The 22,126-nt window shown below is 32.4% G+C and overlaps 1 protein-coding gene across 1 annotated transcript in view; it reads right to left on the bottom strand.

The window, feature by feature from the left end:
• Positions 1-22,126, bottom strand: part of LOC129227962 (uncharacterized) — a 113,654-nt gene that overhangs the window by 42,821 nt on the left and 48,707 nt on the right. The window contains 10 exon segments of the mRNA XM_054862587.1: positions 5,720-5,870; positions 11,965-12,185; positions 13,364-13,543; positions 14,080-14,310; positions 15,636-15,805; positions 17,053-17,339; positions 18,504-18,560; positions 18,562-18,677; positions 19,437-19,629; positions 20,748-21,058. Coding sequence (XP_054718562.1) covers positions 5,720-5,870; positions 11,965-12,185; positions 13,364-13,543; positions 14,080-14,310; positions 15,636-15,805; positions 17,053-17,339; positions 18,504-18,560; positions 18,562-18,677; positions 19,437-19,629; positions 20,748-21,058 — 1,917 coding nt within the window.

The following is a 22,126-nucleotide window of genomic DNA, read 5'->3' as shown; positions in this document are numbered from 1 at the left end:
AAATAACATAATGAGCAGGGCCGATCCTAGCAGGTGTGCAGGGTGTGCACCGCACAAGGGCGGCCAAAGCAAGGGTCATCAGGAATTTCTGAGAAGATAACTTTTAACTAGTCGAATAAATATGCTGAATTTTAAATGCTCAATTATCAAAGTAAGTGTCAATTTCCCGACAGCATAGCATAGTTTAGGAAAAATAAAATGTTAGGGAACATTTTGTTGGTTCATTGTCCATTAATATCTACTCTTTACACACATGCTTCATTTGGTTGCAAAATTTGTGACAGAACCGCTAATCAGGCATGGATACAGGGGAGGAGAAATGAGGGAAATGGCCCCCCTCCTGAAGCATGAAAGTTGCCTTCTAAAAGTAGCACCGAGGGCGGTCACTAATGTTTACCCCACAAACTTTTATAGACCTAAACAATGAAGACATATTTTATTTATATAAAAAAAAGAAGCTATACTGATTAGATACCCTCGCAAGCATTTCAAACAACAAATTATGTGTTCAACAATCGCGGATGCGTGAAGAGAAAGTGGAAAATTGCGACTTCCCTGAGAGTCAAACAAATTTGAATGATGAACTAAAATTTTGTAACTTTCCCCCTTTACAGCATTTTTTTCTAATTAAGATACCAAATAAACTTCCCGAATTCTGATCAGGTAGGAGGACAGGACTCTTGCACTGGGAAGTAAATTTAAATGTAACTCCAAAACGAAGATCCAAAAGGATGCCATGACCTCCTTGACGAGACTAAAGAAGGCTTGAAATTTTGTTTCTAAGACTTAAATTTCGGAAAATTTTGCTGGTTGAACCACCGATCTTAAGGACCCAATTATGTCTCTGATTCACCCTTTCCACCTTAACTTAATCAAACATAGCCGAAAATGTTGGCTCTAAAATCCAAAATGTGTTTTCAAAGGACAGCTTTTTCTAATGTCATCAAAAATTGCTTAATGACATTTTTCGGATTTCTTTTTCTAAATTTTTGCGATGGAGGGCCTCGAAATCCATTCCCAAACATTACTACCAAAGACCGTCTCAATTAACGTCATTAGAGAGGCCTCTAATCCCACCCCCTCTTACTTAACGTATTGAAAAACAAACTAAAATTGCGTTATTCAAACATCAGTTTCAAGAACTTTCGGAGAAGGACCATTTTTTCTTCAACCCAACCACTATATACCTCAAAATTTCGTTTTTAGACGGTTCCGTGGAGCCACAGAACCCATCCTGCCTAAACTAGCCTGAAATTGATTTCAGTTCCAAAAAACAGTTTGTGAGGGCACATTGAACCCCCGTCCGCTCTTAGTCTCATCGTTCTCAAACAATGCCTAAAATACGATTTTGAGACTTCAATTTCTAAGAAATTTCGGATTAGAACTGTCTGACTTGTATAACTTTTCACGGCGCTAGGGCATACCCATCAATGATCGAGGTAAGGTGGACAAAAGTCAATAGTTGTATTTTTTTAATATTAATATCGAAAAACATCCGAAAGATCCGCCGAAGCTTCCCAGTTTCGTTAACGTGACCAAAGATTGTATATAATTGCGCTTTTAGAAATATCCGCTTGGGAGCCCCAAAACCCTTCCTTCCCAAAAATAGCCCATAATGGATTTTAGTTCCGATTCAGAACATTTTCACGTTACCCGTATCGTTTTCAAATATAGCGAAAAATGGGTTTTTGGAACAATAGTGCCCAGAAACTCCCGGAGGAAGGCCCCCAGATCCCCTACTGTAAGCAAAGACAGCCTAAATTTCCGCTTTAAACTTCAATTTCAAGAACTTTCGATGGGAGATGATTGAATCTCCCTCCCTCTAGTAACGTCAACAAAGATAACCCAAAATTGCGTGTTTAAAACTTCAGTTTCGGGAAGAGCGCCGATCCTTCCTAAGCTACTCTCACCAAAAATTGCTTCAAATTGATTAAAATTTTGAATAAATTTTAGGAAAGAACTCCAACATTACTTTCCCCTGAAGTCTCGAAAAACTTCCTGAAATTGCGATAATTTGATGTCAATTTTGAAAATTTCTCCATGTACCCGCCTCTTTTGTCCTTACACCGAACACAACCAAAGATGAATTAAAACTATTTTTCACACCCCAATTTCGATAATCTTCTCGGAGCAATCCCCCCTCCTCCGTCCTTCCTTTGATGTCAACCAAGACAGACTATAAAATGCGTTTTTACAACTAGTAAGTTTTGGCATCTATTACTTTCTTCAAAGATAAAAATTGTACCTAAGGAGTACAATAAAACTTTTCTTCCTTCTTACAAGTTAATCATTCTTCTGCGTTTTTTTTTTTTAAATTAAAACTTGGTATAGAAATTTGAAGAAAGATTTATATGGATGTTAAAGATTAGTCAAAATATGCAAATTACTCTTGAGGGGCGGCACATTAGTTCTTTGCACTCGGGCGGCCGACACCCTAGGATCGGCCCTGATAATGAAACTTGCTTAAGAGAGGTTTCAACATTTTGAGAAAATCCTGTACTAGATTTATTGTGTTTCTGCAAGATTCCCCTGTTTTCTTTTTTTTTTTTGTAATTATTTAATTTTTCAGAATCTATAGTAAGCATTATGTATCTTGAGCATAAATAGTTTTCAAATACAAAGCAGCATATTGTCGAACCTCGTTATTGCGACACCTGGAATTCACGACACTCCGGATGTCACTCCAATTTTTCCAAGTCCCGAACTTCTGCTATACAATCTTAATAATAAGTTGCTCCGGATCTTACGACAGTGTTTCATGGTGAAACTCCAATTATGACGACATTTTGAGCTACTCAAACAGGATTGAAATTTTCTCTGCAATTGAAATATTTTTAGTAAAATAATGAAAAGATCTGGAAAAGTTTATGGTAGGAATTTCTGACTCTGACAAGAGAAAAGAGACAAGTGTTAGATCTTATAGACCAAACATGCGACCTCAAGAATAGCGGGGGGTGAGTAAGATAAGTTCTGAAAGCTACAGACTTTAGATTTTGACAGAAAGGACAACCAAAAGGTGCATTTTAATACTGGACAAGGGAAGCAGCAGGAGATGAGAAAGATCATAGCTGTATGTGGTCATAGCAAGCTTCTCCCATTAGAGAAAAAGAGATAAAAGCTCCGCAATATATTGAAAAGGAACATATAGCTGCCAACCTCAAGATAAAAAAAATAGGAGCACTTAAGGGAAAAAATAGGAGCAATGAGGGTTAAAATAGGAGCACCAAATCGTAGTCCTATTACTATTAATATATTATAATCCTATTAGTAGTAAACCTTCTGTACCGTAAGCTTCTATAAATTCTAAGCACCATTACAATGCGTTTCTGAATTTTCATGTTATATTTTCAACAAAACTACAACCAAGTTTAAAATAAAATTATTTTACATTAAAAAAGCATCATTACGTAGGTACATATTGAAAAGTAAAAAAAAAAAAAAAACAAGATTACTGTTTGATTTAATAAAACTGCAACCCTTTTTAAAAATATTCTTCTTTCATACATATCCTACATGTATTGAAAATGCATTGCATAAGAACATATTGAAGATTTTAAAAAAAAAAAAAAAACATGATTACTTCTTATACTTGGAAGTAAAGAAAATTCATAGTAAAGGTAAAGACTCCGAAACCTTCTAAGTGGCCAGTGGCCACTAGACTCCAAAAACTTAGTGGCCACCACTGTCGCCAAGTTTTGAAACACAAACTGGGGGGAGGGGGCAGTTTTTACAACTTTCATTAAAAAAATAGATGAATAGGACTTTGCACATTCTAAAATAGAGTTATTCAATACTTTTTTTGTACATGGAAAATTCAAGTTACAACAGGTTTCTGATTTATTTAAAAAAATAAATAAATAAATAAATACATAAATGAGAAGTCAGCAGGAACTTTCATTTTAGATGAAATAGTTTCAGTTTATAACAAAGACTCCGAGACAATAAGGATCAAACACATAAAATTTCCGTTTCAAAAAAAAAAAAATAATAATAATAATAAAAACATAACTTTTTGCCTTTTGTTATTTTTAATAGTTTACATTGAGACAAACAATCAATTCTGTTTTCGGAAACTTAGGCTAATAATAGTCTTGTCTACTTCCATGTTACAAATGACCAAACATGGCAACAACGCGAAAAATTTAAGATGATAGATTTTTGAATTTGTTGCATTAAAAGTAATTATAAATAATTAATAATCCTTAAAAACTAAAATTTAGATGAAATAGACAGTTTTTAGCACATTAGCATCTAAACCAATGAGGATAAAATAATATTCTGAAGAAAAAAAAATTTGCATTTTTCAAGAAAAAAATTAAGAATTTTCCGAAAAAAGAAAAAAAAAGCCCATTTTGCATTATTTTCAATAGTTTGCATTGCAATAAACATCTAATTCCGATTTTGAAAACTTGGCCACTTTAAGAGTCTTGTGTACTTAAATCTCGCAAATGACCAAATATGGCGACTAAGTCAAAAATTCAGATATAAAATTTTGAATTTGTTGCATGAAAATAATTTAAAAATAAAAAATCCCCATTACACTACAATTTAACTGTGAAGTTTTAGCACATTCGTGTCCAAAGCAATAGGGATAAGATGAAATTTTAAATAGTATAATTGTTTTCATTTCTCAATAAAATTATTTAAAATAACCAGAAAAAAAAAACATTTTGCAGCACATTTTGCTTATTTTTATTAGTTTGCAGTTAAAAGAAACCCCCAATTCTGTGTTGTCTTTGAAAACGAAAGCACTTAAGCATCGTCTACATCCATCTTGTGAATGACCAAACATGGCGGCTACGTTTTGCACGTAACTGAAATACTCGATGAAAAAACGATGTTCTCCGATCGATCAAACGCTCCCGCTCAATGTTTATCCTACACTAATGCTTCCAGAGCATCAAATTGCCTCCTTTTTTGTTGAGTTTGTGCACAATTCCTGCCTTAAGGAAATTTCTTCTTTTTCCTCAGAAATCGAAAAGTGTACAAGCAAAGTCAAAAAAACGGAGTTTTTTGGAATAAATCGGATTTTCGGAGTACGCAATAAAAATCGGAGAAACTCCGGGAAAAACGGAGCACTTGGCAGCTATGGACAAACAACTTAACAATGGAGAAAAGAATTAGAAAGTGTTTTTCCACTTGCAAAAGGTGGAGTTTAGCTGTCAAAAACTAATACAATTGCGACCAAAAGTGGAAGTTTCCTTCTTGGTTTCTTTCTTGCTGATAATTGCAGGAAATCTTTCTGTTATTTACTTAATAACCAACTTTGTGGAAAGTAGGGGTGTTAAAAATGTTATTCAAAAACAAAGTAAACCCTTATTGGACAATATTTTCAAATAAAAAAAAAGTGAAGTATATTCTTGTCTTACAATTTTAGTTATACCTGCCAATAATTCAAAACTACATAAGTTAAATCAAATTTAAAAAATGAAAATATTACTTTTTTTATTAAATCTGTAATTTTATAACAAACTAATGTTTAATTTTGAATTTTTAAACTGTTCTGGTTATGAGGTCGCTCTCCGGCTATGACGACACTTTGTTGACAGTCCCCATAACGAGGTTCGACTGTGTGTGTGGTTTTTTTTTTTTTTTCATGACTGCACATTCAAGCTGAACTGCAATTTATCAAAAAAAAAAAAAAAAATGTATATGCTGTTACAGAAATTAAGAGTGAAGTTTTTAGAAATTTGAAAATGGGATATCAAAACAATCTTACCTGTTGCTACGCTCATATGCATTGTAACGTTACGGTCTATTGGGAATTTATTTTTTTCAGAACCATAGCCAGCTATTTGATCATGACTGCTAAGTAAAGGACTGTACAAAACATTCACAGCAAGATCTTTAATACGGACAGCAGTTTCAACCTTCAGAAAAAAAAGCTCAACTTTAGAAACAAAAGTATGTATTTAATTACTCTTTTAAACAAATTACACAATCAAAATACAAATAAATTTTAATGTTATTAACTCAGATACTGTAGACTATAACTTCAACTGAAGTTCTTCTACACGACTTGCTTTTTACTTATTTATTATCTTTTTTTTTTCTTAGAGTTGTACACTTATTTTTTATTTTGCACATTCATTTATTTTTAAATTCCTCTATTTAATTTAGTTGATGTATGTATTATTTATCTATGCATCTTCTACTTTCACACATTTTAAAGTTAAATTATGTAAATTTGCAAACTGTGACATTGATAAAAGTTAACTACAATGAAGCACCATTTATATGTTTTTAAAGGGTATGAAAACAATGTGCAGGTCTGATCCCAATTCAACGAACCTCTATTTAACGAATTTTGAGATTTAGCAATTTTTATTTTTCTTCAACTAAAATGAAAGCAAAAACAAATATTTAATGAATAATAAACCCCGCATTAACAAATCATTTGAACAGTGAAAAAAATTTTTTTTATTGATTTGATTTAGGAAATATTGTTTTCCAAATGACAATTCCATATTGTCAGAAAACCACTTTTATTGGAATCTGCAATTTTTGACGAGCAAGGGCGCAACCAATGAATAGCGATTTCGATGCAGAAAGCGATAATGACACTTCCATTAAAAATTACTTTTTCAAATGCCTTATACTACCTGGAAATTAAAAACGTTCATGCTTCATGCAGCAGGTTGTAAATGACACAGTACAGTGTCATTTACAACCTGCGTGTGGTTTCCTGTTACAGTACCCTGCTAACACGAACTCGCTTAACGCAAAATTTCGCTTAGTGGGAAATAAATGCCGTCCCCCGTCAGATAAAACTGCAAATTAGGTTTAAAGAAATCGCTTAACACAAAGAGGATTTAAACGAAACCCTGAATAAGACAAAGAAAATTTTAAGGTCTTGAAGAAAAAAGGGGAAAGAAAAAATAAATCCCCATACTTTTACATGATATTACTAACGAAAACCAAAAGATCTGCACTTAAATGCAAGCAACATGGATGTTAGTGAGAAAATTCCTCTCCTTGTGAAGGAAAATCAGGAAAATCACGTTGCTTCAAGAAAGTATGAATTTTAGTTGTAGACTATGCTTACAGTAAAAAAAGCTTGGATGAACAGTGAAATCTTCACCAAGTGGCTGAAAAACTAGATTTAAAATTTCCTCGTGAAAAGAGAAAAGTATAATTCTGAACACCTGTTCTACCCATGTAGAGGCTCAAGGTCTAAAAGAAATAAAGTTTTTTTCTACTCGCAACACTGCAGCAAAAATACAGTCTTGTGTTCAAGAAAAAATGAGATGTTTGAAAATGCAGTCGTAAAGAAATGGTTCCTATAGCCACTGAATGTTTTGAATTACTTGTGTTTCTTCCTTAAACTAAAAATTTGAATGCTTGGGTGTACATTTTTGTACAAAAGTAATTTGGATTCTATATTCTCTGAGACACAAAAACAAAAAAAAAATTGTCTGCTAAAACGAAATCCGGTAAACGTCGAAATCGGTTAACACGAAATTTGGTTAACATGAAATATTTTGGTGTCCCCTTGGAGTTCATGTTAATGAGGTTTGACTGTATTTTCTTCTCTTCATAGAGTCAAAAGCAGGCCCGGACTGGCCATAGACTTGACCGGGACATTTCCCGGTGCGCTTTCTCGAAAGGCGCCCTTCTGTTGCTTTCTTATTTTCCAAAACAATGTTTTAGCAATATGGCAATAAATTATGTAGATTCAAGAAGTGATTTTGCATGTGAATATTTTCACATGCAAAAGCAATGTTCTTCTTCTTTATATAAATGTTCCCTTTTATTACCCTCATAAAGGCAATCGGTCCCCCTTCGTTTCGTAAACGGTCTGCTCCCGTTTGTGTCTTATCTTTTGCCCCAAGGTTCAGTTCTGAGGACAAAAGCGGACCCATGGTGTTTCCTCAATAAAAAAGGGATGTGAGGATGAAAGTGACAGCACACATATCTATGGTCAAGAATGATTTGATTTATTGACTGTACTTAAGTTGCTGTCAGAGCGGATAGCTGGCATGACTCCTTGTTCTGATGACGATCATGAGTGCAATAGAAGCAAGTAAGATTAAAAATTATGTTAATTTTGGAAATCGGCGCACTAAAAATAGTATTATGTCGAAAAAGGCCGCACAAAATCAATATTTTAGTGGATGGATGCACACAATGACAGATGTCGCATTTTTAGTCACTTCAAAAAAAAAAAATAGGACAGAAGTGTTCGGTGATTCCTAGGCTTTTTGAGTCAAGGCGCCCTTTTCAGAACTTGGATTTTTGCATGGCACACTTCTCAAAATAAAAGTATGACTCGTAACTGACAGTCAAAAATAAATATGAGTCTTGTGTCTGCATTGAATAGCCCTTATTTATCCTGCAGAGGTTCTGCAAAACATGAAAAAAATGTTTCATAAATAATAAGTCTAAATTAGTTGAGAAAAAAATAGTAAAATTTCAAAGTGGTCCTAGGAGAACTGCAGGGCTTCTCGGGGCACGTTTGGGGAATTACTGGACTAAAAACAATAAAGATGCCGGAAAGTTTTTAATATAAAGCATTTTTTGATTTTAAACTAAGTTTTGTCAGTTAAAATCATAACAAAAGTTAAAGTTCATTGCCGTTGGCAAGCTTTGTGTTCAAAACATATTCCAGTTTTTGTAACTGGACTTAATTCCTTCACTGTCTTAGTCTTTTTAGCCAGAGGTGTGCACAAAGGAGGGGGGTCATGGCATAACCTTTGGCATTGAAATTTTTAGGGGTTCACTTAAGATTTTTTAAATCTCATGTTAAAGGTTACATTTTCGGGGGAGGGGAACGCTGCGTAGCATTTGCAGGGAGTTCGTCATTGCCCTGGGAGGGGGGGTTGTTGCCCTTGTGTAAGCTACAGTACTAACTTAAAAATATTTATATTTGAATTTCTGCATAAAATCGTTATATTATTGCATTTTATGCTGCCTTTCTTTAGCTATGTCATTTTGAGACGTTTTTTAATCTGTGATTTCTCCTCATATATGAAGCTCGACACCCTCCTCCCCCTTGTGAAGGTTATTACTAAGAAATTTTGCATCAATGAAACAATACAAATCATTATGAGTGAAACGAAATTTGAGTTTGAAGAAGGAATGCATAACGAGTAAAATGCAGAGGTATTACTAGTGGCGTCGCTAACGGGCGCGAAAGGGGGGGGGGGTGTCCACTCTGGATGTGATATGTCTGGGGGGTGACACCCAAAGTGTAATTGCAAGTTTTTGAAAAATACGAAGCTGAAATGCACTTTCAATAGTACTAATTTGAAAATTTTCCAGGGGGTGGGACCGCCCGAACCCCAGTATTTCCCACCTCACATCATGGAATTAATACTACTATACTCAGAATTAGGTTCATGTTGTCAATACTTAGGCATAGTAGTGACCTCTTATACCAACAAACTGAAAACCCATTACGTTGTGTGTGTGGGATACGTTTAAAGTAATTACGGAGCCAACAATTTCATATAGACCCCCTCACATTTTAGATCACTCGACGCCCACATGCGTCTCGGGCAAGTTACATAAAAAGCAGTCATAGTTTTTATTTGTCTTCTGTATATTATCCCACTAAGAACACTTTGTTTTTCACAAATGCAGTTGTTTCCAAAAATTTTAAGATTTTCATATTTACATAGAATTTAAAAACTTTTTTTTTTCATTTTAAAGGGGGGGAGGGGGGTGATATCACAAATTACCGCTCCGAGTGTCACCCATGCTCAAATAGTAAAACAGATTTAGATCAAGTGTGTCCCTCTGAACTATTTTTTTTTCCATTCTCCCTCTCTTTTTAATATCATTGGTTTATTTCATGATGGCTCTTTCTAATTCGCGTCAGTTTTCTAAAACAAAATTTTACACTCAAAAAGTTTTCCAAACTTCAAGACAACAATGCCATAAAAATGAGTGGAAACGTTTTAAAAATGTTCGTTTGCTATTATGTACTTTTAAAATATAACACTTTGGATAGCGAGAATTTCTGAAACTAATTTTCAGAAATTAGATCCTGTTCTGAGAATGGGGGGGGGGGGTATCATCACGAAACACCCTCCTGTTTTCTTACCCTGCGGAACAAAAAACTTGTAATTTTAATTTTACGTCGAAGAAATTAAGGAATTCTTAAATGAAAAAAGGTGGCAAGGGGAAAATTAGACAAGATGGTCAAGAAATTTATTTGTTCTTTTAAATTGAAATCGTTGAGTTTTCTTGCAAAAGTTTTATTAATTAATTTATTTATTTTATTAATTCATTTATTCCTTATTATGGAATAAACAACAATAATAGCAATTTTAAATGCATATCCATACATAAAAAAAATGATTCAAGCTTTTCCCAATAGTTGCAGTGTTATCAAAATGATATTATTTAATACGTACTGCAAAGAGGCAATCAGGTGCATTGGATGAGTTTAAAGTTCGATTGGTTGTATTTTCTTGTAACTTTGACCCAAGATATTTGCTATGACATTGTCATGTTCATAGCATAAATGAGCCGATTTCATTACAAATGCATATTTCGTATCAAATTTGAGGTTTGAGATGCAAAAAAATAATATTATACTTTAAGTACATTTTTTAAGGGCTGAAATTAATTAATCACTAGTGTCATTTCTCATGTCATATCCCTACTAAAGTCTTCATCTTAATTACTCTTTATTAATTTTCATTTTTGATAAATTATAATATTTTTTGACTTACCCAATTCGTAAAATCATGTTTTCCCTTCATGACTGAATGCCTTTTTTGTAAAAAAAATATATTTTAAAACAGTCTTTGAAAACGGACAACAGTTTCAAACGTGATATACATCTCTTTTTAATTTTGAATTGCAGAAGCATTTTGTCGAAAATGACAAACTAGCATATGCTGGAAAAAAACGAAAAAAAAAAAAAACCTGGGCATGAATTTTGATCGCACGGAGAAAAAAAAGCTCAACAGCTTTAAGAATTGAAAAATTTAGGTGAAAAAATGACAGCATCATGTTTTAAAACGGCAGCAGATACCAGTGAAAAATGTTCAATCGACAACACAAAAAATAATGTATCCCGGCAAGAGATGTTGTCTCCTAATGCTATTGAACTAGTGAATGATGCATTTCCAGAAGAAAGATGAACAAGCAATGAATTTTCGGAAGAAGTGCCTATTGATAACTTTTAGCAAAACTTCTCATTCTTAGAAACTAGAAAATATCCCCCCCCCCCCCAGCGTTCTTCAAATTTTCAGGAGGTATTTTGGGGTTTTTCCTCTCTTTTCTAGAGAGGGTCTCTTTCTAGGGGGTAATCAGTAATATTTAAGGGAGTGTGCTAACACTTTTGGGGGGGAGGAGGCCTCTCCTACTATTGTTGAACTTGCAAAAAATATGACTTCTCTTTTGGACATTTTCTGTAACAAAAAGGGCTTTATTTACTTCTCAATGATTTTTTTATCCCCTTAAAATATCCGCACTATCTCTTAAGTCCTTAGATATTGAGGCAAAATCGGCGCCCTTCAACTTCGCTTTCCCGCGCCCTTTTGACCACCCAGTCCGGCCCTGGTCAAAAGAGAGCTATTTCGATTCAAGTATGGAGGAAATTGTCAAACATCTATTACTCAGTACTTTAAAATTTAAAATTAACTAGCGTGCAATGATTCATGGAATTCTGAACAAAACATGCACACTTTCTTCATTTTGGACATTTATGCTCAGTTGCTTATTATGGCTTATAGATAAAGTAAGTGCTTTTTTTTGACACCCCAATATTACGAATAACCCTGATTTAAGGTATAAAAGTTTTAGTCACAATGAATTCGTTAAATCGGGGCCCCACTGTATGTAATATACAAACATAGGAATACATTAATACCTATTGGACTCTGCCGGGACCGATTCAAAAAAAAATGCAAATGATAGAAACGTATAAAAGAGAAACATATAAACGGTGCTTCGCTGTATTTGTTTTTTTCTGCAAAAATAACACTACAGTTTAAATAAAATCATTCTTACTTCAGTTAGAAGTGTGTATGAAGAGACAATGTTTGATATCCGAATATTGACAAGATAGACTCCAGCTTTTCTGTATTTATGTTCAAATGTTTCCTGAATGCCTTCTCCTTCCTTTGGAATGTTCCACTTCCAAGTTTTCTTGTCACCAAATGTAAAGACAGCAGTTGCATTTGTTGGTAGTAATTCAGAAGGTGGGTAAGTCAGTTCGAATATGATAGAACCTAAAAAAAAATTGCTCAATTTAGTAAAAATATATCAACACATACTTCCAAACAAAAATACCTTTTATCTTAGGTAGGCTCTGGTTCAAAATTTATTATTTAGTTTTAATTTATAATGGAGTATTGATCAAGTACAATACTATCCAATTTTTAGTCCAACAGTTAGTTTTAGGTTTTTAAAATAATAAAATGTTATGGCACAGACAAAAATGATCATACTTACTGATATTATAAATGCGAAAGTAACTTTGTATTTTTGTTTGTTACCTTTTCACGCCTTAACTGCTTAATGGATCATCATGAAACTTTGTATACACGTTGTCAGGGGTGCCTTTCATTTAGAAAAAAAAAGTATTATTCTAATTGAGACTTTTGAGGAACTTATTCAAAGAAGAATTTTTTGACACTATTGCTCTAATTCTGAAGGGGATTATAAGAGAGAATGTTTATGTTATTTTGAATTTTTTTTCGCATTCTGAAAGGGGTTTTTAGAACTATTTTCCTAATCCAGATATTTTTAGAGGGGCTGTTAACTTTATTTGAAAACTGTAACCCTTATTTTAACTAGGAAATTTTGACACAGATGCGTTTTCATAATATAACGAATTTTAAGGAATGTTTTTCTTCTTCTAATGGAGAGTTTGGGAGACCTTACTCGTATAAGAATCTTTAAGGACTGATGTCCTCACTCAATAAAGGATTTTTAGAGATTAATGTCAAAACTGTACTGGAGATTGGGGGGGGGGGGCTGTTGTCCTAATTTCAATGAGGATTCAAAGTTCTGTTGATGCTATTGTGAGACTGTTGCCTTTATTCAAATATTTATCATTTGTCTACATTTATCTTTATCTTCATTTTGGTATTTTGATTTTTTAGGGGAACATCAACTTTATTTATGCAGTTTTCTAATTTGAATGGGAATTCTTAGGGACCAATTTTAATGGTATTTTTCAAACTTTCACCATTATTCTGTTGGAATATTTAACAGTGTTTTTTTATTATTATTTAACACTGATTGTTGAACATGCGTCACTTGAGATAATTTCATTTTTGAATAGGCCGCACAACCCCGGGCGATGCAGCCAGTTGTAAATACATTTCATTGTTACCAAAAAACATTTGAGCATTTTCACACACCAACATGCACATATATAGGAGAAATAACATATACAACATACTAGGAAGTATTTGAGGAGTATTGGTGGTGACTCCATATATAGGAAGAACAGGTCTTTGAGCTTTTAATATATGAACTTGTGAAAAATTTGCATGAGGATTAGATGCATGCACTCGAATAACATAAACTCCAGGCTGTGGGTACTTGTAAGTTTTCTCATATTTTCCGCCTTTTTTCACCTCTGAAAAAAAACATATTTCAAGTAAACCAAGTTAAAACATTTTTGACCACAATTCATAAAATAAAGCACATCAAAAAACATCAGAACTTTACAAGAATAGAGAAGGTTTATTACAATATAACTTTTATCTTAAAAATATAGATTTAAAACCATGGGTCAAAAGGTAAAAACCAAGGTATTAAATTGTGTAGTACAAAACATTTATGAAATCTCTGAAGCATTTATCGCGACAGTGATGTTTGTTCATTAAAATTGAAAGATGTGACAGTTTAGTACTATATTTACTTTTCAAATAATATTTCTCAAGAAAAAGAAAATCAAAAAATAATTTAATTAAGTAATTTTGAAGAAAATCTTTTTATGTTATGAAATATTTTGAAAGAAAACAAAGAAAAAAAAAGAAAACAAAATGCAAAAAAGAAAAAGAAAATAATAATAATGCATTAAAAGTCTCCAGATTCAAATACATAATATTTCTTCACAAATATTTATAATTATATTTTATAAATATTCATAAAATGACAAAGAATCATTACCTGCTAAAAATTCTTTCTTAGTTTTCCCATCACCAAATTCCCATAAAACATCGACAAAAGTACCACCACTTATTTTTATTTCAATGGTTACTTGTTCTGTAGTTGAAGCATCTGGAGGATTAACACTTAACTTCAATCCAGCAAGAGGTCTCTGAGAATCGACTTTTTGCTGTCGAACAATGGGCACAGTAGAAAATTTGTTTGATAGCTTCATAACAACATCATGCATACCTGGGGGAAAAAAAGTCATGAGTAACTAATTACGAATAATTTTCGAACCATTGTCACAACAACGCCATTCGCGTTTGTCAAGTGACAAACATAAATTGAGAGAAAGTGAAATTCTTATCTTTTTCAAATAAAATAGCAAATAACATCAACCCAATTATTTATGAATGGCATCACTATTTACATTGATCGATCAAAATAAGAAATGATCTTGAAAATTACTTTCCAAGCAAAGTGAAATTTAACCTATTTTATTTTTAAAAAAGTTTTTGATGAAACTCAGATCTTTTAATTAGACTAACATATTCAATCTTTTGATCCTTATGCACACATAAAAGTTATCTTTAAAAAATATATTATTTGTTTGTTTACAGGATTTTGTGTAAAGGAGCTTTTGTTTTTCATGAAAATATTGATGTCTATTTCAAAAAGTCAAAAGTAAACTTTATGAGTTTTATTACGAATTTTTCAAAAACAAAAGCAATTCTTTTTAATGTCAACAGTGGGTTCAAGTATAAAATAGTCAGATACATGTAATAAAAATTTAAAAGCTGCTTTAGATTAGTAATCAAAGATAAGTTGCCTAAAGGCATCCTTTAAACAAATTAAGAAGCAAACTTTTCTTATTACAAGACAAAGCTATAAGCAATAGCGTTAATTTCAAGAATGACATCTGAATTTAATAGTGAAATGAACTCTCAATATAAACTAATTATGTTTATTTATGGTCTCACAATAAAAATTGAAAATAATTATGAAGTAAGAAAAGTCACAGACACAGTATGAAGATTTGTTGTTCAAAAAATAAAAACCTAGTTTGATGGAAATAGGAAAATGGAAGGTAAGTAATAAAATCACAAAGAATATGGGGTTAAGAAACGGGGAAGAGCAAACAGTTTGCTTAGATTATGATTTTTATATCTACTTAATTACTTGTAAATTAGAATTACATTAATTGATGACCATTTATAAAAGAAAAAAAAATCCTTAACTGTTTTTTTTCTTTTCTTTCTTTTTTTTTTTTTTGACAAGAGGTTTCAACCTAGTTTGAAAACTAACATCTACTGAAACAAAAATATATGTGCCTTAAAATAACTAATCACTTTTATTAATTCAAAATGTATGTTTTCAAAAAAAAAAAAAAAAAAATCAACAGCAATTACTTGATTCCTCTCATCTTCTTTTTGCTTTATTTACTTATTAAAGCAAATCATTCAAACATCATAAAAACCTTCAATCAAAAATGCTTTAATTGATTTTGCTTGCTGTGTCATAGCTATTAACACATTACTTTTTAATTTCAACAATAAATAAACTCAGTAACTTACCAATTTTTTTACTAAATAAATATTGCACTCCCATTTCAATTGGATTATTAATTATTGCTTGAAAATAATGCACTTTTTGTGTGTTAGATAAAATGTCTTGTGGGATAACAGTTTCTTGCATATCGAATGTTATTCCTCCTAAATCAGTAGGTTCCTTCAGAAATGGTTTTCTATAGGGAAAAAGAACATTCATTAAAATCTTAGAGACACTTATTGCATATGAATTTTACAAAAACTGCCAGCAGTACGAAAAGCTTGTTTTCTAATTTAGAAAATACTACACATTGATTTAACAGCAAAATGCAGACTAGCACGGGAAAAAAATAGTTTGGATTAATTGTGAATATTACTCAGTGCAACTATTATTGAGTGAAATTTAATATTGTTGTTTTAGGCTCAAGTGACAGTAGGGGCGGGTACAAAAAAGGGGAAAAGGGGGGGGGGGAGGGTATGCTGAAGAATGACCTCCCCCCCCCCCCCTATGAACGAACCTATGGTTTAAGGTACGAAAGATTTTCTGAAACTGTTTGGTGGTCAATTAAAAGTACCAAATTGGAAAGGAATAAGGCACTTAATTGGGGATAAACATTACAAATTAATTTTATAAGCAATGAAACAAAGTAGTAGTCCAAATATTTACTTCCAAAAATAACTAATGAATTGAAAAGATACTGTAATCGCTTATATTTTATGCATAAAGTGTTTGAACGCACTGAGGACGTATACTGTGGTCAACAGTTTAGGGGGATCATGTAATACTTATGAAAATGAGCCAAACAACATAAGATATTCAAAATACATAAGGATCAAAAGTCACACATCAAGGGCATAAAATCTAGGGATAAAAATTAAAATACTTTCAAAAAAGCATAAAATGATTTATGCAGTGGCAAACTAGTAACTTAATAGAACATTCCGTCACTTGAGAAAAATTGTATGACAGACAATTACAGACAGAACAAAACAGAAATTAACTTTTTTTTTCTCACTAAATTAAAGAAATAATACAAAGAAGTTTGCATATGAATTGCTTAACTTGATATCTTTCTACTGCTAAACTAATAAATAATTTAATTTAAGGTAGATTGTTGAAAAGAGGGAGAAATTAATGAAAAACCCTTCCTTCTACATATATTAATTTGCAACCTACATTTCAAGTTTGTGTACTTGATCACAAAGAACCTGTTTATGAATTCATATCCAATTAAACATATAGTACGTAAGGTTCATGGTGTAGGACAGAATTTACAGCAGAGAAAAAAATTATAACCAGGGCGAGACAGGTCGGAATTGAATCCACCATCTTGGGATTATGAGACTGACATTCTGCCAAACTTTACTACAGAGGCCCTCAACCACACATAAATGCCATACACATACAGATAACAATACAGAAATAATCAATTTCATAACTCACCGATAGGCAACCTTAGCCATTGCTGATATGAAAGCAATTATGTCACCAGGATAAACTTCAGGTGTATCTGTTAAAGAAATGTACTGGTGGCCAGTTTCAACTGTTATTTGTACAACATGAACAATTTCAAACTCTAGGACTTTGGCAAGGTTGTGGTGTGGGCACTTAATTATTTTGTTGCTGGTGCAAGTCTGTAACTGAGCACAGAAAGATTCTTCTTTGCTGCAAGTGCGAACGTCCCGTATGACAGGACAAACTGACCCTTCTGGGCATTTTTTTCGAAGAACCTGAAGAACAAGAAATCCAATATTACACAGATATTAAAAATAATGTACTTAGTTCAACAGCTCATAACAAAAATTTTTTTTTAGTCAATAGGTATATCAAAACTAAGGTGAGCACATCATGAAATATTTAAGCAATGTGTTAATGTTTGCTTGTTGAAATTCCTTAACAAATACATGCGCAAAGTAACAATTACTAACAATAAAATCCTTTTTCCCCTTTGTTAATAGGCAGCTAAATAAAATTTTACAGCCAGCTTTCATTCAGTTAAGCAATGTAAAGTGCAATTAGAATAATTTCAGTTTAAAATATGATCATCTAAATGGAATTGAAAAGTAACAATGATTTCATCGGAAATCCATAAATGACATATGGGTGATTGATTTTTGAGAAAGCATGATTTTATCGGGATAAAAAAAAAAAATTCAAGAGGAAAATTTCCTGCCATGTATCATAAAATTTAGGCAATTAATGTTTATTTGAAAAATTGTGAAGCATAAAGGAAGAGTTATTTTTACAGTAAAACTAATTTTAACTAAGAAATAACACATGAACTTTAATGAAAAGGGTGATCTTGATGTTGACTTTTCAATAAAAGATATATTTATTTGAAGTTACTTAAAATTATTTGCAAATCACCTTATTCCAAATCATTTACATTTTATTTATTTCTAGATTTTTATAAGTAATTATTTAAATGACTAAACCCCGACTTCACTAAAAAAAAAAAAAAAGAGCCTGGAAATTCAACAGGTAAAGCAGTTCTCAATGTATGAGACTTATTGAGAATGTTTTTTTCATTCCGAAAAATGTTGGTCTCTTCGTTCAGAGACTACTGAAACTGCGACAGAATCATAACAGAGCCATTTTTTAAACAAATCTACAGCAATCTCGGATTTCTTTTCTGCATGGGAGCTATTACAGCTGGATCATGGTTCTAATTTCTCAATAAAACACTAAGTTCATTTGACCTAAATTTGCTTTGTATTTGGACTGGACCACCCTCAGTGAGCCCTATCAAACCCCTAAAAATTTACCAACCCCCTATAAACCCCATTGAAAATTTCATTGACCCCAAAGGGATTGGTATCGATCGCTTCAGGGAAACCCTGAGGTAGATGGAGCACAAAACCTTTGTATTAATTATATTCTTACGAGCTACGTACCATAACAGCCATTGCTCCCGATTCCAAAACCCACAAACGAACAGCCGAAAGTCTCCCCTCTGGTGTCGACTGGCTCAAGCTGAGGAATGACGAGCATATAACCTGATTCTTTCGGTGACATATCAGGTGTCTCATGTTGAGGTATCAATGGTCCAATTGCTTGAATATTGGTATCTTAAAAACAAAAATCAAGTTAGGCAAAATCAAATAAAACTTAAAAAATTGCTTTAATTTATGGGATGGAGTTGACAAAAGAACATTTAGATTGATGTGAAATAATTGAAATTTCAATTTTGGTGGCCACACATTTTGCAAGTGCCATTTTCCGAACTTAAATCAGGGCAGTGGCAGAGTGTGAAATCCCCTTAAGTTTAATATGCATTACCAATCCAAATGTAGGAGTTTATAAACAGGTAAGGACTTTTATCACATCCATGAGGTGGATTCTAGCTGCACTATGAATTAGGGCAACAATTTTATGCCTGCTTATGCTCTTTAATTAAACCTGGTCTCGATTTATCTTAATAATGATATAGTTTTTGACCTTTTACATAAGGTTATAAGCATAAACTTGCTTTTATTTGTCAGAATTAACAGTCAACAAATAAAACTAATGAACAAAGATGATACAGAAAAAAGTAAATATGAAGATCCTTAAAAGTAAGAACCATTATTTTAAAGAGCACTGGCATGTCCTCTACAGCTAATCACTGAGCCCAACAAGATGCCAGTGTGGTACTTTCAGAAATTAAAGATGTAAGTAAAAATAAGATGAAGGCAAGTAAGTGGATCCAAAGCTTTAGTTCAATGAGTATAACTGGTTTAAAAGTAAATCAGTAAGATCAATATGGATATTTATTTTTATATGAAGAAATGACAGATGCAACAATATTCAACATTTTGTTTAAGAATGCGTATGAGTTAATTACATACCAGGTAATCCCATCATAACTTTAGATTCATCACCCCAGTCTATTTCCATGGTAACAAATCCACCAGTCATTGTCGTCAAATTGCATGTGACTACAACAGTGGGTTTTACAACGGGCGGGCAGCTAAACACAACTGTCTTATTTTCAATACTGTCTGTAATTGTCACCTCAGTACTTGCCAGTACTCGATAACTCTGAAAATATAATGATTTGTTAGAGAAATCTTGAATGTACACAAGATTATGAATTCCAATTTTCTTCAAAGGCAATTCAGATTTTCCAATTTCTATCTATCAAATCAATTTTAAAATTTTGAACAGTGTACATGAAAGTTAATGATGCTTTTATTTTCAACATTATGCTTTTTGCTATGAATGAATGTTATTTAAAAACAATTTTATGTTATTTTTTTTATTTTTTTAAATCTACAGGTCTGCATATTATGACATAGGATTCTTCTTTTTTCCTATTAAATTGCACTTTTTGAAAACAATATTCTGACTAGCTGTTAGGACTTTTTCCTCAGTCATTAGGTCTTAATTAATTTATTTTAGAATGCTCAATTATTTATTTTTATTTATATATTTGCTTAATTCATTCTTTTAACTTTATCTTTCATTTTGTTATTTTATTTATTTTCAGACTTTCTCCTAAGTTATTAAAAACTTTCATGTGTTCAACATAATTTGTCTGAGGTAATACAGACTGTTGTCCAAGGTAATACAAACGCACACACATACTCTGTGGATGGATATTCACTGCTGTGCAGATACATTCGCAGCAGATATGTGTATTGCTCGATAATTTTTAGCTAACATCAATGTTAAACATTAATTAATGATTACCTTCTAAGTTTGCAGAAAAATTAATGCAAAACTTATTTTTATGGAAACATGACTGAAAACCAAAGTCATCTTAGAAGATGATTTATCTACCCACTTTTTGTGTTTTTTATACCTGCAGATAGTTTTGAGTTGCATGAGCAGATACTTTATATTTTTATTTTACTATGGTGGTCATTTCTGAACCTTTTGCTCAGACATTTTCAGTTTAAACACAAAAGAACATAAGTTACTAACTATATTCAATAATAATTATTATTACAATTGTATGAAAAGTTGTTCGTGTAATGGAAAAGAACTTATCTCGGGCACGGGGCCCGTTGGTCCTCATTACGAAGTTCTGTTAAAAATTTAATCTAAAAAAAGTTAATGAATAGAAAATTTTAAAAAGAAATCTGGGATGACAAGGGATATTTAATGAAATTTATGGTAGGAAATCAAACAAAAATAGTAATTTCAAAATGGAATACCTCAGGTGCACCCCTGGGCTTTGCAGAAACTTGCACCCAATATTTCCCGGGCACAAAGAACTTATGAGCTTGAACGTCATGAACATCATTAAAAGCTCCAAAACTACCATCACCATAGTCAATGGTAAATTCAACATCATCCCCAGTCTCATAGCTGACGGAAAATACAACATCTGTAGCTGTCTGAGAAACATCATCTGATGGTTTAACAGCGAGCCCTGTAACTGATATAATGATGTTTGACCTGTAAAAAACTAGAAGATCTGGATTTGTTCCACATTCACTTGCAGGTGCAACAGGTACACTTTCGACTAAAAGATAAAACAAACAATTAATAATTATTTGCTTCTATAATTACTATTAAATAATACAACAGCAGCATTAATACATTCCAAATTTTAAAATCAAGCAAATAAAATATTTTTTTAGATTACCAAAATTTTTATTGATTGAAAATAAAATATATGAAATATTACATCATTCAGCAACTTTCACCAAATAAAACAAGTAAATAAATTATGGGTTATTTTCTTCCGCATAAGTAGAACTATTTTATTGCAGAAATGAGTATCAAGCGAATATCATGCTTAAAAACAAAAATGAAAAATGCGCTTTCACAACAGAATCTCGAAACCAAAAATAATAATATAAACACAGTAAACACATGTTTTCATTTAGTCCCACAAATAAAAACAAATCGGTACATGGGAATAACAACAATGAAAGTCACAAAAATCGTCAATCAGGAAAAGAAACTATAATTTCTTAAACTGTATTTGCTAAACTAGAGCACAAAAAGATCAAAATAAGAATGTATTTGCATTTACTGAAATTACGTTGAACGGTAAAGCTGAGGAATTACTTCTGGAAGTACTAAATATTTCGATGAAAAATATTTTTATCGTGAAATTCTAAACTAAAGAGAAAACGTGTCACTCACTACTCACTTATGAAATGAACCGCTTGAAAATCGTACACATTGATTGTTTACATTTTTCCTACTCGCAGTTAACAGTTTATTTTTGTCCTAGAAACTGAGTAGGAAAGGAGAGGCATTTCAAAGCCAAGTTTTCGGAGACAATCCTGAATTTCAGATTTTCTTTTGACGTTATGTAACCAAAATAATATTCGCTCCTGGTTCTTGGGGACGCAAGACATTCCCAAATTAAAACCACTGGCATTTTTTTCTGCCGATTTTTTACGCTATACGATTATTTGTGCTGCTATGGATATATTTGTAACAGTAACCGGTCGACCGCGATTAACCAAGCGCATTCGAAATCAGCTACCGGCAAATGAAACCATCCCAGAATAATAAGGGCACCACCTCCTATATAACTGATCATAGAAGGTGGTGGGAAGGCCCCTCGCATATTGAC

This window comes from Uloborus diversus, chromosome 8 (genome assembly GCF_026930045.1).
Source record: "Uloborus diversus isolate 005 chromosome 8, Udiv.v.3.1, whole genome shotgun sequence".
In the NCBI taxonomy this organism is placed as follows: Eukaryota; Metazoa; Arthropoda; class Arachnida; order Araneae; family Uloboridae; genus Uloborus; species Uloborus diversus.
Note: the sequence above shows the minus strand (reverse complement) of the source record. Positions and strands in the feature narration are given on the sequence as shown.